The 16,725-nt window shown below is 58.0% G+C and overlaps 1 protein-coding gene and 1 pseudogene across 3 annotated transcripts in view; both read left to right on the plus strand.

Annotated features, from left to right (window-relative positions):
• WIPI2 (WD repeat domain, phosphoinositide interacting 2) overlaps window positions 1-5,372 on the plus strand; it is a 29,179-nt gene extending 23,807 nt beyond the window's left edge. The window contains exons 11-12 of one of the 3 annotated variants that reach the window (XM_036224511.1): window positions 177-334; window positions 1,229-5,372. In XM_036224511.1, coding sequence (XP_036080404.1) covers window positions 177-334; window positions 1,229-1,341 — 271 coding nt within the window. In that variant the 3' untranslated portion in view covers window positions 1,342-5,372. The remainder of the gene's footprint in view (window positions 1-176; window positions 335-1,228) is intronic. The other 2 variants (XM_016135327.2, XM_036224512.1) reach the window with 2 other exon arrangements.
• A 2,859-nt stretch (window positions 5,373-8,231) lies between these two features.
• Window positions 8,232-8,350, plus strand: LOC118606048 (annotated as a pseudogene).
• The last annotated feature ends 8,375 nt before the right edge of the window (window positions 8,351-16,725 follow it).

Genomic DNA, 16,725 nt, shown 5'->3' on the forward strand with positions numbered 1-16,725 from the left:
CAAGTGAACCCCATACACAGGAGTTTCCTTAAAGTCGCCGTAGGGTTACGAACACACGCGAGTGTCCTGGCAGGCGGCCTTTTTGCTTTTGTTGCTGCCGGTCGGGCCCTTTAGGCCCACAAGCCAACGTCATCGCACCCGACGGGCCTCACGGGTTTTGTTACTGTCTTTTCCAGGTTGGACGGCAGCGTGGAGACGACCAATGAAATCTTAGACTCCGCCTCTCACGACTGCCCCTTAGTCACTCAGACCTACAGCACAGCTGTAGCCAAAGGTACTCACATGCCTGCATCTCCGACGAGACTTGGTAAGGGCTGTGACACAAACCTAGAAGGTAAATCCTGCCAGCATCTCCGGCCACGGCTCGTGCTCGGTGCTTTCCGCCCTCACCAGAATTGCCGGCCCGCCGCCTCGTGCTGGCAGGCGGCGACAGTGCGCAGACAGGGGCAGGCCGCTGTGTGATGGCTGCTCACGGCCTCACGGGGCTACATTCATTTTCTTCCTCTTTGAAGAAAAGTAGAAATCATGGCTAAGGCTGCTTTGGGTGCACGTGAATTTTGCTTTGGCTTGCTGCCTCTCAGCTAAAATAGGACCCTAAACCTGCTACCGTCAAATGTTTGTCCTGAGTCTTTACCCCGTGGCCTGCGCGGTCATTCAGTGAACGTGCATGGGACACGCCTTGGCGCCAGGGCCCTGTGAGGAGGGAGGGCCGCAGCAGGGCCGGTCAGCGTGCAGATGGGCGAGGCCGGGCAGACCACACCATCGACTTCTCGTGAGCCTCCCCTGCCCCCCAGAATTGACTTGACCTCAGGTGGGCACACCTGTAGTTTTGTTCACACATGAGAACATCTTCTTTCACTGTTACTCTTTGAAATGAAGTGGCCTTTCAGGTAGGTGACGCCCTGAGCATCTGGTGTCCTTATGTTTGAGCATCTCACATAACCAGTTCGGGAAGTACTGCCGGTCTTTCTGTTGAGAGAGGGAGATTTATGGCCTGCCCGTCAAGAAGTCCCACGTACTGTGCAGGCATCTCTTACATGTTTACAGATTTTGGAAAATAAAGGACTTAATCTTGAGCTGCCTAAGGCTGCAGAAAGTTCATTAGAAGAGAGTTTAAAATTGAGTCTCCGTGTGGGCTGCTCTTGATAAACACCCTCGCATGCCCAGTCTAGCCTCTGGCCTGGCTGCTCCGCTCCCCAGCCTGAGGCCACGCACTGTCTCTTTGCAGCCTACACAGACGAGCTGGGCGCAGCAGGCGGCACTTGTCTGGAAGATGAAGCCAGCGCCCTGCGGCTGGGTGAGGACAGTGAGCATCCTCCCATGATTCTTCGGACAGACTGAACTTGACCTGTGGACTCTGACCCCAACGCGGAGAACACTGGCTTGATGGAGGACTTTGTGTTATGCTGCTATGAACTTAAACCAGTTCGGGGAGAGGATGGCAGAGACTGAAAAAGAAAAAGAAAAAAAAGATCGTAGCTGTAGTTTGTCTTCTGCTGTTGAGGAATACGTGGTTTTCACTTCCGTGGCTTTTAATCCTGCTTATGAATTTTAGCTTTCTGTTCATTTTCTCTTTTTGCCAAAATTAACTATTTGGTGAAGCCCTTGAAACCTCCTTGCTTTGCATGCGTTAATGTGCCAAGCCAGCGTAGGACAGCCAGCGGCCACCCGCCGCCCAGTCGTGGTCGTGTGGTTGGTCGAGCTGTACGTACGAGCGCACGCCGTGCAGAGCGGGGCTGCTTGGGGGCCGGTTCTGCTGGGGCAGGGCCCGGGACCCCAGGGCTGGGGCGGGCGGCGGCCGCGGGGAGGGGTCCTCTCCCCCAGAGCCCCGCCTCGGCCATGTTTTTCGCTTAATTTTGTTAATTAAATTCTTTCCAAATTGGACTATTCTGGGCTTTCTTCCGTGGTGGACTTGTGTTTCTGATCTCAATTTCCATGTGGGATTAGAGGAGAGGTTCTCTCTGCTATTAAAACCCTTTCCTCCTGACAGTGAGTGAACTTGAAAGAGGGCCTGGGGATGCCGGAGCAGAGGCGGCGGCCTCTTCGGTCTAATTAAACTTTCTGGTCTTTCTTTAAATCTTTTTTATTTATTTTTGTTTGGTGGGGGGGAGTTTATAGTTTCTGTGCCCACATAGCACGGCGTTAACATGTGACGGGTCCTGAGTTGTCTTTGCCCCTTGAGCCCCGCGGCGTCTGCGGCCCTCGGTGCCCGTGTCGGGCGTGGCCGAGCCAGGTGGAGAGGCGAGGGGTACGTCGGCCGTGAGCACCGCCTGCGAGGGCCGTCTGTGCCTTTTCTGTTTTAGTCTTGGGAAACTGTTGGGCGAAGTGCTGAGAGACGGCGGTCACAGGTCCCAGTTGCTGCCTGGCTTTCCTTTTCGTTTTTACAGAATTTAAACCTCAGATACCTCAAACTCTGCATTCCAGACCGAGACACACGCAGGTCCCGTTTCCAGGGAAAGTCAGGGTAGTTGGTGGCGTGAAGGACCGTTGTGCATTCCTTGGACTGACAGTTAAGGATAGAGGTGACAAAGCAGAGATGCTTCGTTCATCCTCCCTTTTTAGGGTTCTGGACAGCAGGTCAGAGGTCGGCGTCCATCTCAGGTCACGGTCGTGTCTGGGTCGTGGACGCTGAGGTGTCGTGAGAGGCAGAGGGGCGTGGTCGAGCTAACCGGACTGCAGTCCCCGGCTCCGAGGTCAGTCCGCGCGCCTCAGGCGGCATGCGCAGTGGTGGCCGTGAGGTGAAAGCCCAAGGCGGAGGCGCGTCCCGTGGGTGCCGACCGTGGCAGGAACCTGGGAACGGGTTCCACGAAGCAGCAGCCTGGGTGCTGCGTTCGTCAGAGGCGAAGGCGGAATGCACTCCGCTTCCTTCCGAAGTCTCCGGCACGTCCGTCAGTAGATCCCTGACGAAACGCCGTCCACAGTGACAGCGGATAGGACGTGCGTCTGCCGAGCACAGAGCACAGCAGCCCTTTGTCCGAGGAGCTACGAGGGCCCGAGCAGGGCAGTGTGCCTGTGCCAGACCTCGAGTACGCTCCACTGTCCCCCTAGAGCAAGGCCTTGGACTCTTGTTTGGTGGCACATTGTCCAGAGTGAGTGCTTATGGGAAAGTGTCAGATGCGTCCGTGACGACATGAGGCCCTAAGCTAGGGTTTCCTGGTGACCAAAGATGACGGCCTTACTTGTGATGGGTTAGACTCCTGACCTTGGTGCCTGCTCGCTGCCTTTCACACTTGGGGCGACGTGGGGAGTCGGAGCTCCTTTGCCAGGCTTCTCATGATCCAAGGCACATGGTTTTCCGCCTGTCTCTGGGCTTGACGGTCCTGGAAGACGGGGGAATTCTCGTCCCTCTTTGAGCTCACGTTTCCTCACCTTTAAGATGGGCAGTTAGCAAAAGGCCACTCCGCCCTCCGTGCCGGGCCCCCGGGAGGGGGACCCGAGGGCTCGCGGGCGAGAGGAACTGAAGGAGGTCCGTGTTCGCAGGCTGGCCACCGCCAAGGGGCATCCACCCTCCATTTTTCCTTTGCCTGTTTCCTTCGTGCCCAAGGGTCACCACAGGCCTGAGCTCGGAGGAGGAATTGGGGGCCACCAAGGTGGTCGCAGGTGGGACCCTTCCTGCCGTGTCAGGGACTCAGATGGGAAGGGACTCCAGCTGGACCCTGCAGAACACGTGTGCTGAACCCCAAACTGTACACCAATATTCTTTTTTCATTATGTCGTATTTTTCCAAACCTCAAAAAAAGTCTTCTGGAAGCGAGTAGAAGACCAAACCCGGAAACGGACTTCAGGGACCCACGTGGACTGGGGCCGGCCTCTGCTTTTTCCGGAGAATGGAGCCCAGATCTCGACTGAACCTGCAGTTAAAGACACCCAGGTTCAGTCCCCAATTCTACCACCTGACAGCGTGTCCGGCACAGGCCACCTGGTGGCCTCGGTTTCCCAGACTGGACAGTAGACACGAGCTCGCCCTCACAGGGCCGCAGGGCGGCGGGCACGACGTGTGGACTTCGGGTGCCCGCTCAGTGCCCAGCCTGCAGCGGGCGCCCCTGAAATGTTGAACAGAAACTGGTTTTGCGATTTAAATGGGTCGTTATCACTCACCACCGGTTGCTGAATGCACAGCTGGCGGGGACAGTGAAATGACGATGACAAGTGCAGTTCCCGCCCAGGTCGCGTGTGGCCCCCTGCGCCCCTGCGCTCCAAGAGCAGTGGCAGGCCTGGGCGTCCAGTGTGGGGTCGGGGGGCCTTGCAGTCAGGCAAACTGGGCACTGCCTGCGTGCCTGGCAGGCCGCGGCCACCAGATACGGCACCTCGTCCCAGAGCGAGTTCCCCGCCGGCCGGGATGGGACACTCGCTCACCCCGAGCAGCTGGCCGGGCCCTGCCTGGGGCCCCCGGAACTTCGCAGCTGCAGCTCCGGGGAGGGGCGAGTTTCGTGCCCCGCCTTCTCCCAGGTCCTCTGGAGAGGAGGGAGGAGAGAGGATGTCTTCGCCACGGCCAGCAGCGCGCGGTCCCAGCGAGGAAGATGGAGGCGGTGATGGGGAGCGCGCTCCTGGCCCGCTCCGCTGTCGCCCACGGTTCTGTGCTGCCGTCGCTGGGCGGGAGCCGTGTGTGTTTGCGCTCGCTGTTTGTCCCCTGTCCCTAACCTCTGTAGACCGTATCTTGCATGCGGGGGGTGACGGGATCCCTTGTGTAAAATGTGTATGTGACACTAGTTAGCACAGCTGGAAACCCAAATTACATTCTTTTATAAGTGTACTTAGTTCTCACACTCAAGATGGACAGGTGGGGAACTCCAGGTTCGGGTTCTGCGGTGTCGCACGTGGGAAGGCGAGGGCTCTCGAGCCGCTGGCGTGTGGGGGAGTGCGTTGCGTGGCGTCATCTCCGTAACTTCTTGTTGACACTACGTAACGATAGTTAACCACCAAGCAGGTGGATCTCACTGGTGTGTGTTTTAGTTTTTACCCAGGTCATAACTCTTGGCCCATGTTGAACCTTTTCATTCTGTGGATTTGTGAAGCACAAAAAAAAAAAAAAAAAATGAATTTGGGGGCATGGCCAGCCCTTCGTATCTTTCCTGGTATCTGACCAGGAAAGTCTTTCATTTGGAAAAATTAAATCTTTTTGAAGTGCGGAATTTAAAGGGATCGTTTTCATTCCTCAACCCTATATTGTTTCCTTTTCTGAGCTGTAATATGCCTCCTCAGATTTCCTTGTTAGGCGAGCCAATGTGTGTGTTGGTACGTGCGGGGCGTGTGCATTTGTATCTGACACGGGTAAACGTGCTTCCTGACGACATCCTGTGCCCATCCAGACTGGGGAGTCCACTGTTGTGAGCCTTTTATAACGCACTAAGAAATTAAAACCTGTATTCTAATTTTTTCTTCATTGATTCGTTGCTTAGTCACAGGCTGTGCTGCTCATTTGTACCATTATTTAAATGCACTGTAATTCTACTATGAACACTGTTTCGAGTATCAGCATCCTGCAACCAGACTGCAGCCTTACAAAGGTTTTTATCCAGAACAGATTTTCGTCCATTGTGAAATAGAGAACACACTTCTTTCTGCTAGAATTCTTGGCCTTGTCTGGAAGAGTGTGAAAAGTCTGAGCCCCGGCTTCATTCTCAGAAGGATGACTGGTGTCCCAGAGGCAGGTGATTGGCCCGCTAGGGACAGGCCGGAGACCGGCCGCGTGGCTGCTTGCTTCCAGGTTTTGGTTAAAGCATCACTTTAAACGCAGAGCTAGCTTGGTGGCAGCTTTTAGAAACATGTCTTTCTGTGCACGGAGTTGCTTTGTCACAAATTTCCCTCTAGGTTGGAGAGTTTCTTCCTCAATTTCACAGGCTGAGAAACGTCCATTTTATGTTCTCCTTGATAAGACGTGTGTGACAGTAGCCGGTGAGCTGCTGACCGGAGCTGGCCACAGCCGCGAGTCACGTCCCCACCCTGTGACCTGAGAGCGACCGTCTCGTAGCCACCGTCCTGGCTGAGGAGACCCTGCAGCACTTCCGTGTTCAGGGGAGCCCACGAGACCCCGTAAACCTTTCCAGGCGTTGGTTTGGGTTCCCGGCAAAGTGCGTGTGAAGTAGTGAGCAGCCCGAATTCCCACCGTCTTCTGAAACGATGCCCTTGGGACTCGCGGCTCGAGCCAGCTTCGCAGAGAGCCCCACACACAGCTCTTCGGTTAAATGGGGTTTTACAAAGCAGCCCCTGGAAGTTGCTCCCCACCTGCCCTTGCCGTACCTGTGGTAATGGGGACAGTGACTGGGGGGCTTTAGAATGGACCGTCCCGTTTACCTGAGTTCCGTGTTGCTGCTGGTCACCGGCTCTCCTTGGGCTTGTCCTTGCTCATCCTGTGGCCTCGGGAAGAAATGCCAGGGCACGTTCCATTGTCACTAGCTACATCCCGAAAGGGAACGGGGTTTTGGAGGTCGTGACCTCTTGAAGGGCAGGCGTGCCGAGGCAGCGGCGGATTGCTGCAGGTCCCACGGCAGGGCCCCGCTGCCGCTGGCGGTGCTTTCCGAGGGGCCGTTCTGCACACATTCCACCGGGAGACGGGCGGGGCCGTGGGAGGCACAGTGTGTCGTCATGGACTTGGTGGGTTTTGAACTCAGCCGTCTCTACCCCTTTCTTGGCATTCACTGGTCCCTCCAGCTCCGTGATGCTCCATTTGCCTGTGACAGCAGCCCAAGGTGTCCTCTTGCCCTACGGTCCCCATGCTCTTTCCTAAATAAAAGTGAAAATACATTTAAGAATATGAAAGCCTCGTTCGGTTGACAGGCGCCATTTGCAGGCCCTCCCTGGGACTCCGCGGGGTAGGTTCTCCTTATGGGTGGACGGTTGTCAGACCCGGACGGAAGACGCCGCCGCCTCCGTGGTCCCTGCCCTCAGCCTCGCATCCTCCACGGTCCACAGATGCTCAGAGGGGCCGGCCATCGGGTCGGGGGCCAGAGGGGTGCCTTCAGCCGGCCTCCTTCTCAGCCACCAGCCTGTGCGAGCATCTGTGGGGCCGGGCAGGGTGACGTCCCTGGGGCTGAGCAGCCCCAGGAGCTTGGCCAGCGCACTTATTAGAACTCCCAGGAAGGAGGTGCACAGGGCGACCGGGTGGGCTGCCTCGAGGCGGAAACCGCGTCTTGGGCGCCGTCTCCGCGTGCAGACTGGCCCGTGTTTCCCAGAGCGTCCCTCCCCCGGGCAGACGAGTGGCCATCGGAACAGTCGTGCCTCAGCCCATGTGTCCCCTCTGTCTCCGCATGAAGGTTCCCTCCCGGCGCCCCTCATACCACAGCGATCGGCTCCCCAGGCACGCTGTCCCCTCACGGCGGGAGGGCAGGGACCTGTGGGGCCCCTCGGGAGAACCCCGATCTCATTCACAGGGCTCCACCCTCCTGGCCCAAGCCCCTCCCAGCCGCCCCTCCTGGTCCTGTCCCCTTGGAGGTTAGGGCTTGTGAAACGGGGACGCAGACACTGTCCATGGCACTGTGGTCCGTGCCTGCGTTCAGGGTTGGGGACATTGGGGACCTTGTCTCTGTCCCAGCCACCGGGATTCTGGGCCGGGCTCTCAGTGGCCACGGCCAGGCAGTGGACGTGGAAGCCCGGCAGGCGACTTCCTCCCTCTCTTGGGTAACGTCCCTGCGGTCAGGCGCGCCCTCGTCGTGTCACCAGCCGGCGGTCGTTTGAAGGGGCGATCGCTCCATGTCGTCCAGTCCTGCCTCAGCCTCGTGGGCTCCTTCCCTCTGACCACCCCCGCCGTTCCTCACGCCTCCCTCCGCTCAGGCGGGGCCCCTTGCAGCCTGCAGTTTCCTCTGATACAAGATAATTTGTTTCCGATCCATAAATATTCGGTAGGTTCCGCGAATAGATGAAGGAATTAAAAGGCTTTTTATTGAGTGTTGCATTCACAGTCACATTCTCCCAGGGGACGTGTTTAGACCCTGCCAGCCAACTACGTTTCTCAGAGAATTTCTGTATCTGCCGCACGGAACTGCACAAACTCGATTTGCCTATAAACTCCGGACAGTGCACATTTCTTGTTGCCACGGCAGCCTCATGGTGCCCGGTGCTCGCTTCTGACCCGGGTCCTTTGCTTTGTTGGGATGCAGCTGCTCCCGAGGGCCCTGGTCAGCCGCACTTTCTATTTGGGTTGACACCTTTGTTACTTTGGAAATAGGAGGACACCGGGTCCCCACATTTCCCCTCCCATGCCCTTCGGTCTCACCATTTAAATAACCATATCAGTCTATGGCCATGTCACCGTGAACAAGCCCAATCCCGTCTGATCTCGGAAGGTAGGCAGGGTCGGGCCTGGTTAGTACTTGGATGGGAGACCACCTAGGAAGACCAGGTGCTATAGGCGTAAAAAATAAAATAAAAAATAAGGGGCTGTAAGCTGACAAGGTCCTTGCAGTCTGCGAGGTCAACCGAGGGTTGCGGTGCCTGAAAAAAATCAGATTAATTCATTAAGTGGCCAGCCAGGCGGTCAGGGGCCACATCCGACTCCATCCTCTCCGTAGTGTTTCCACATTCACAGCCGTCGCTGGCTTCTGTGAGTGCACACCCAGGGAGGCCTGGCCCCGACCCCGCCCTGCCCGTGCCCCCAGGCTTTCTGAGTCCGGCACCCCTGTGCAGGGAGGAAATAGGTAAGTAAATGGTGACTCCAATTACATTTTTTTTCTACTGGCCACCAGCCGTCACTCAGCGAGACTAAGCACGCGAGGCAAGTCACCGGGGGTGGCCACGGCTCTGCCTGCAGCTCCCCGGTCACAAACACCTCCCTCCTCCCGTCCGCATCCTATTTCTCCTGTAAATGACGTCCCCACAGGAAAGCCGAGCGTTACTACACCCAGATGAGGTGGATACCAGAAAGGGGCCGGAACGTCCAGCGTGGCCCCGGCCGCTCGCGAGAACGGACTCCGGGCCAGCCCTCAGCAGCCCGCACGAGGCGGAGCGAGCAATCTGCAACCGATCCGTCTACCTGGGAACCCCAAGGAAAGCCGCGGGGATGCGTTAGGAGCCGTGAGAACAGAGCGCTCAGGTGCCCGGTTGGGTGGGATCCTCGCAAACCAGGAGCCCCGACACCCGGCGGCGCTGAGTCGGACAGCTCAGCGGCGGGGAGCAGCCACTGCGACGGCAGCCGGGCAGAGGCACCGCCTGCCGGAGCGAAGCGCGTAGGGTTAACGCGGCGAGGGGCTGCGCGAGAATACTCGCTGGATGATTCAGTCGTCATAAATGTTTTCTCAGCGTGATGGAAAAGAAACAAGAATTTAAAAAAAAAAATGTTTAGCAAAGACACGGATACGTTGGTGAGTGTAAACACACACCGACTATTAAAAATAAAACGGTAATAAAGATTTGTCTGGGATGGTTGAAATGATGCCTAGTCACAGCACGCCGGGCCTCGGGCCACAGGAGACGATACGGAAACGGGAAAGTTCAAACATCCGTTAGAAATGCTACGGTTATTCCTCTCGAGGCCAAGGTGGTCACTCCAGCCCGTCATGCCGTGGCGCGGGCCCAGTTTGGCAGGAACTCAAGTCGATTTGGATGAAATGTCCGTGCGCTTCCGGAAAATGAGGGCTTAGCAAGGAGTCGTCCATCGCCGGGGCGGCTGGGGACTCTGCCAGGACTCAGGGTGGCCCCTTGCATTGGGCACCGGAGATGCATGCAGCCAAGATGTCTGTGGCCACCCTGGAGCGGGGCCCAGGCAGGGCTCCCCAAAATTCCAGGGATGCAGCCAGCAGAGCCTGGTCACGAACAGTGGTGCCTCCTGCTGACTCGCCGGGACCCTTCCAGCCTGCGACCCCTCTGTGACCTCACGTTTCAACTCGGGGCATCTGGACCAGGCTTTGCCAGTGGCAAATGAGAAAGCTCGTTGTCAACTATCACCCCTCCACCACTGACAAATGTGTGCCGCGTGAGACCAAGTGCAAATTCTCGGCCATTCCACCCGTAAGAGGTGGGGTCCCCATTCCACCCCTGTGAGCCCGGGCAGGCCTCCGTGACGGCCACCATGAACAGATGAGGCAGAAGCGACGGACGACATCGGTCACTGCAGCACGCAAGGCCACGTGCTGCTCCCGGCGACTCGGGAACTGCTATGCGCGTGTGTGTGTGTGTGTGCGGCTCACGTGTGTCAGTGTGTCTGAGTGCCATGTTTGGATACGTGTCTGTTTCAGTGTGTGTGTGTGTGTGTGTGTGTGTGTGTGTGTGTGTGTAGTCGCTGTGTCACAGCGCCTGTCCTCAAAAGCTGGAGGTTGTTGTTTCGGGTGAAATCAGGCCGAGCGAGTGGATAACGCTGTCTGCTCCACAGCTCCAGTCTGCTCGTCAATGTCCTTGAAGAGGCAAAGGACTCACGGCTGCAGCCCGAGAGGAGGGGACGGCTGTGGGGGCCAGACAGAGGCGGCACCCAGGGGCAGAAACAAAGTCAGAACAGAATCCAGGGCGACAACCCCACCCCGGCCCCATCAGTGCCTGGGCGGGGTGTCCCCCACCCCCGGAGGCACCTCGGGTGCTAAGGGGACCCTTCCAGGCTGCCCACAGCCCTTGAGTAGCAATTGCTGGGATGATTCGGTGATAAAAATACAAACTTTGCGGCTTACAGAAATCACTGGCCTGTTGTCACGGAACTTGCAACACTGATAAGGCTCCACGGGACCAGAACAGGCCTGGGGCCTGTTTCCCACTTAACTCTGGGAGTCTCTTCTCCCTTAAACTCCAGGCTCCATCCTCCCTCTGAAGAGTATTCTAGGTGCTGTGGTGCGGCCCCCATCACCCTACCTGCCGCACCATCCTCGCCCTGAAGCAGCTCCTCCCTACCCTCACTGTGGCCGTCCATCCACGGCTGCCCTCCCAGCCCCCAGGCGACCACATGACCCACGCTGGCCAATCAGAATTCTTCCCTGGGACTTTTCACATTGGGTCCAAGAGAAGGAACAGGCCTCTTGGGAAATGAAGGTGGGAGCTGTGAGCCAGGAGCTGTGGGTGGCCTGGTTTGCTGGGACAAGACAGGGTGGACTGTGGCCAGCCCAGAAGGGGGTCCTGCACATGTGCACGCAGCTCTAGCTGGTAAGCATGTCCCTGGTTGATGCTTCTGCACAGAGATTCACGACCACCACCCACTCTGGCCCCTATCTCATGGACCTGACGGCCAAGGCCCGGGTGGAGGTGTGACCTGCCCAAGGTCAGGTGGCTGGAGAGTCGGGAGGCAGCTGCAGCAGAGCATCCGACAGAGACCGTGGCTTCCGCTCCTTCCCTGAGGTGCCCTCAGCTCCCAGGGGAGTGAGGGGCAGCTGAGGGCACTTCCGGGGGCGTTCATCCGCAAGTTGCAGGAGCTGAGAACCCCCCACTGAGAGCAGGAGTCTGCCAACCCGGAAGGAGTTTCCAGGTGGGCCGTGTCCCTGTGGCATCTAGGGGAAGGGCGCTGTGACATTGGACTCTGTCAGCAAACCCAGCAGAGGCGACAAAAGCGTCAGGTCCTGCTCTCCCACACCCCGCAGACAAACGCTCCGGAGCCCTGCAGTGAGCTTTCAGCTACGGGCAGAGTTCCTCTCTGTCCCCCAGGAACCTTGGCTCAGCCCCGCGCGACATGGCTGACGCGTGTTCCGGAAGGCGACTCACCTGTCTTCCCACCGAGCATCACCTGTGCCTGTAGTCTCATTTCTCCACTTTTCTCCCAACTCGTCTGTGCCTCAGCGGGGATCAAAGGGCAGCTGCAAATTCTCACCATTCCGCCCCGAAGAGCTGGGGTTCCCGTCCCCCCTCCCCGTGAGCCTGGGGGGGCCCCGTGAACGGAACGAGGCAGAAGCGATGGACAACGACGGAGACCGCACCGCGCAGGGCCACGTGCCGCTCCCAGCGTCTCTGGGGACCTGCTCCGCGAGCCCCGAGTTGTCACACAGGAGCTTCCCGTGGCTCTCATGAAGTACCACACGCTGGGTGACATAAAACAATAGGGCTGGACTGTGTCCCTCGGAATCCGCGTGCGGAAGTCCTGGGCCCCAGGACCCCAGACTGTGGCTGTATCCGGAGACGGGGCCTTTCAAGAGGTCATGAAGGTGACATAGGGTCGGCGGGGTGGCCCTGATCCCACATGACCGGTGGCATTTTAGGAAGAGATTAGGACACAGACGGGCACAGAGGGACGACCACATGGGAGCCTAGGAGAGGTGTCAGGAGAAACCAGCCCTGCCGACATCTTGACCTCGGGCTTCCTGCTTTGCGACTGACCCTACCTCTTCCCACCCCCCTGGGGCAGATGGGGTGAGAAATGTTCCAAATCCACAGGCCCTACAGCACAGTCCACCCCTTAGATACAACGCCTCAGGGACACAGGCCACACGGACCCCTCTCCTGGGTGACCTGATCCCCATTCCCCCGCCTGTCAGAACAAAGTCATCGGGGCTTTCTCCTGGAGAGCCTGAAGCCTATTAAACCCTTAACCAGCATTAAGGGGCATGCGCTGAGTTTCTTTAATCCTCCGAAAGGATTAGAAGAATTCTGCCAAGATAAGCTCCTTAAAGGGACAAGGCGGCCACGCAGCCACCAGGCTTCTCCTGGGCTGGCACCGGCCCCTGGATGAGAGCAGGCTCTGCAGCCCAGGGCCTGGGCACCGGCCCCACCTCCTAATGTGACGGCCCATAATTATGATGACCACAAACAGCTCGGGAGGCTCCCCACGGGACAGTGTCCTGGGCAGACGAAACCCCAGGAACAAAGGTATCGAGTGGGGGACTTGGGGTCAGGACAGCTCCTGAATTGCAGGGCCTGGGGCAAGGGTCAAATGGCCAACAGCTCACAGGCCATGTGCCTAAACCATCAAGAGTTATAACAAGCCAACAAACCGCTGCACGAGCACGTTCTGGCTGAGCGCAGGGGCGCCCGGTGGGGTGACAGTCCTCCCGCCCTCTCCCCATCTCCCCCTCCCCCTCCCGCCACCCACCTCCAAGACCTGTCTACCTCCATCTCTCGTTCCGCGTCTGCCTGTCTCCCCATCTCCGTCCCTCTAGCTCTGCGTCATCTCGACCTCGGTCTGGAGCTCAGATGTCGCAGTCAGGGGCCGCGCCCCATCGCTGGGCCCCGCTCGCGGCAAGCCGCTCAGAGCGAGGTCCGAGCGTGCTCTCCAGCCAGGGAGGTGTGTGTCGCCTGGTCACCGTGCTGCGGACTGGGGAACGATCATCTTATAACGCGATCTCCAGCTTGGGAGCAAACAAGTCCAAGGGCAAATAAAGCCTGAAGCCGTGCTGCCCGGTCCTCCGCTCCACCCCCGCCCCCGCAGGCACGTCTGGGAGGGGCTGGGGCTGGGGAGCCCGGAGGGAGAAGCTGGAGCTCGGAGCAGGCGACTAGGGGGCTGGAGTCCCAGTGAGCTGGACGGGCCCCCCGGGGTTACAGATGCCGAGGCCCGGAGAGGGCCAGCGCCCGGCCTGGCTCACAGGGCTCCCTGTGGCCCTGCTGGACGTGGCGGCTCCAGTGGCGGCTCCAGCACTGGGGAACAGATGGCTCCAACTGCCACCCCCGGAAGCCAAACATTTCCCCTGGTTACCCTGCTAATTTGCTCACAAGCACCCGCTCGTAAATACAGCACGAAGGCTCCTGTACCCAGCGTGCCTGACGGCGGGTTCCGGCTCTGCTGCAAGGCGCGGAGGGAGCCCAGGAAGGCCAAGGTAAGGCCCAGGTGAGGCCACGAGCTGGCCGGCCACAGCTGCCACAGGAAAGGTGCTGGCCGGGTCCAGGCAGGCCTGGGCTCCAGTCCGGCTCTGCCGCGCCCTTGGAGCCCGGTGGGGCGCCTTGGACCAGCCTCCTGGCTGCCTGGCCTGTGTTTTCTCGCCTGGGGAAAGGGCACGCTGCTCCCAGAGCCGCTCTGTGGGTGCTTGGGGGCTGGGGTCTCTGCCGGTCTGGCCACCCTTCCCGCCCCGTCTGGGCTCAGCACAGCGGAGCCGGGACCCTCGGCCGGAATCACTGTGGCCCCGCCCTGACGGGGGTCTGTTCACCTTGCCCCTCTGGCTTACCAAGCCCACCTCCGGACCCAGGCAAGTGCCCCGCCTCTCTGGCCTCCCTTCCCACCCCACCCCACCCCTTCTGTAAGGTGGGGTGTCGTTGAGCCTCCCTCAGCTGCTGCCCCAGGGGAGGTCCCTGCCTCAGGGGAGGCTTCCTGGAGGAGGGGCCCGTGGTGCTGAGGCTTTGCTGCTGAGTAGGAGGTGGGGGCCAGAGAGGTGCGTGTTGACCGGCGGGCCCCCCAGGCGGAGAGAATCGCAAGGCAAAAGCTGGGAAAAGAGCCCCCTCGTGGGGTGGTGTGGCCGGTGCAGCGGGTGGGGGGGGATCGGGGGGGGGGGGACCAGAGGGCGGGGCAGCGAGGGTGGAGGTCAGGGCCGGGGGCAGCAGCTGGCCTGTCCCCAAGGCCACAGCCACAGCAGCCTCAAGGAGGTCCTCCTCCTGGTAACAGCACCGCTGCCAGGCACCACGGCCCTGGGGACCTTTGTCTCGCCTCCTGGGCCGGCCTGGGTGTCCTCCGTACCCAGCCAGCGGCACCCTCTCCTTCCCCGCTGTGTCCTGAATGGGCCCCGTCCCTCCTGCCTCTGCCCGGCTCTTGGCTGCATGTGCAGGTTGTCGGGAAGATTCTAATGGGCTCTAAGTTAATAAGTTGGGGATAATTAGGTTTGAGCTCTGCAGAGAGCAGCCGGCACAGCCGCCAAGGCCGGCCGCGGCCCCACCGGAGCAGGGCGGGCGTGGGGGGCGGGTCCCTGCTGGGCTCCCTCGACTCTCCTTCCCCCCCCACATTCTCCTATGACAATTGTCAACGTAAAGAATAGTCGAAAGAGCCGCGCCGAGAACGGCCGTGCGCTCACCGCCGTTTCTCTCCGCTTGCCGTCTGAGCCGGGGTCTGTCTCCACCACCCTCTCCGGCCGCTCCGTTAATGCGGTTCCAGGTCGGTACACGCCACCCCTGCGCATGCCTGTCGTGAGCTAGAGGCCAATATTTGCTTACGGTTTGGGGTGCTTTTAGGCAAAATTTACCGACAGCGAAATGCACAAATCTAACGTAGCCGTTTGCTGCGTCTTGACAAATGGACAGGCTCTGCACGCCGAACCTCTGTCAGCGGATAGAGCGTGCCCATCACCCCAGAGGGGTCCCTCCTGCCCCCCGCCCTCCCGAGGTCATCGCCACCTCGATTACCTTCGCTTCATGTCACCTCGTCCAGAATGTCCCTGAATCGGAGCCACGCGGTGCTTGTTCTGCGGCTGTCTTTGTCACGCAGCGCGACGCCCCTGAGACCCCTCCTAGCTGGCGGGGTACGTGTAGCTCCTTCCTTTTTCAGTGCCGAGTGGTGCTCCGTGGTGTGGGGGGAGCACGGTCTGATCAACCGTTTCCTCTCGATGGACACCCAGGCTGTTTCTAGGTTTTCACCACTACGGACGAAACCTGTGTATGTCTTCATAGACGTTCAGTTTCTTTTTGAGCTTATCTTGAGCCTCTCTCCCCCCCCCCCGCCCCCCGCACCCCAGCAAAACAAGCCTGTTCTGTAGCTGGCATCTTGGTCACACTTTTAGTAAGAAATGACATCCCATCAAAGCATAGGCTGTGCCTGTCTATCCATTGTCTTCCTCTGGGTCTCTCCCAAAGGTTTTATGTAAAGTCCCTTAAGTTTTTTCTTCATATGGACTTTCAACATTTCTAATTAAGATTATTCCAGGGATTTTTATCTATTTCATTGCCATTGTAAATTAATCTTTGCTTTCATTGCATTTTTCTAATCGTCACGCCTAAGTAGGAAGGCTGCAGAAACCTCTTTAAAGGTTTTTATTTGGGTCGCTTGGATCTTCCTACAGATAATAATTTAACTCCTCTTTTCCAATACTTACAGATCTTATTTCGTTTTCTTGTCTAATGAAGTCAGCTCGGACTCCACGTCCGGGAGGAGGAGGAGGGTAAATACCAGAGATGAGAGTAGACAACCAAGTCTTGCTTTTGTATCTAGAGAGATGTAACTTTGACTTGCAGTGCACAAAAAGTCCACTGATTTCTATTCGATTAAGGTTTTGTAAAAATTCAGAATGGAAGTTGTATTGTACCAAATGCCTTTCTAGTATCCATATAGGTGATCATACGACTTTTCCTTTGACCTCTTCACATTATTAATTCATTAGCATTATTATTCACAGTATTCTTTACATGAGGCGATCTTGCACTCGAGTGTTGTAGGATAGTCTCATTTTAATGTGCTTCTGGATTCCTCTGATGTTTGACTCAAGTCTCGATACTGATATTCACAGGTGAGACCGGCCTGCTATTTTCTTAGAGCGATCTTTGTCGGGTTTAAGTTCTCTCCCTTTTTCCCTGTGCTCTGGGATATTCAAGCCACGCCGAGGCTCACCCTTCTTTAGAAGTCCAGCAAACCGTAATTCTGTGAAGCTGCCTAAGCCTGGATTTGGAGCAGAGCGGTGGTGGTGGTTCTTCCACAATTCTGTTTCCTCGCCACTAATTCTTTCACTTAGACTTCTTTCTCGTCTGGTAGCAGCTTGACTGCTCATTTGCATTTTCCCAGAAAGTCGTTTTACCCTGTTTTTCCAATTTGGGGAGGCACGAAATGCGAAGAATCGTTTGCATTGCGTTTCTTTTCCTGTTTCTTGGCCACACGCTCCTGCATGGCCAGTTTTCCACATCATCATAAGCGCTTCATAACCACACGCCCTCACGGCGGCTGAAGCCTTCTCTGTGTGGGTACACACCATCCCACCT

The sequence above is a fragment of the Rousettus aegyptiacus genome, unplaced genomic scaffold (genome assembly GCF_014176215.1).
Source record: "Rousettus aegyptiacus isolate mRouAeg1 unplaced genomic scaffold, mRouAeg1.p scaffold_m13_p_7, whole genome shotgun sequence".
Taxonomy (NCBI): domain Eukaryota; kingdom Metazoa; phylum Chordata; class Mammalia; order Chiroptera; family Pteropodidae; genus Rousettus; species Rousettus aegyptiacus.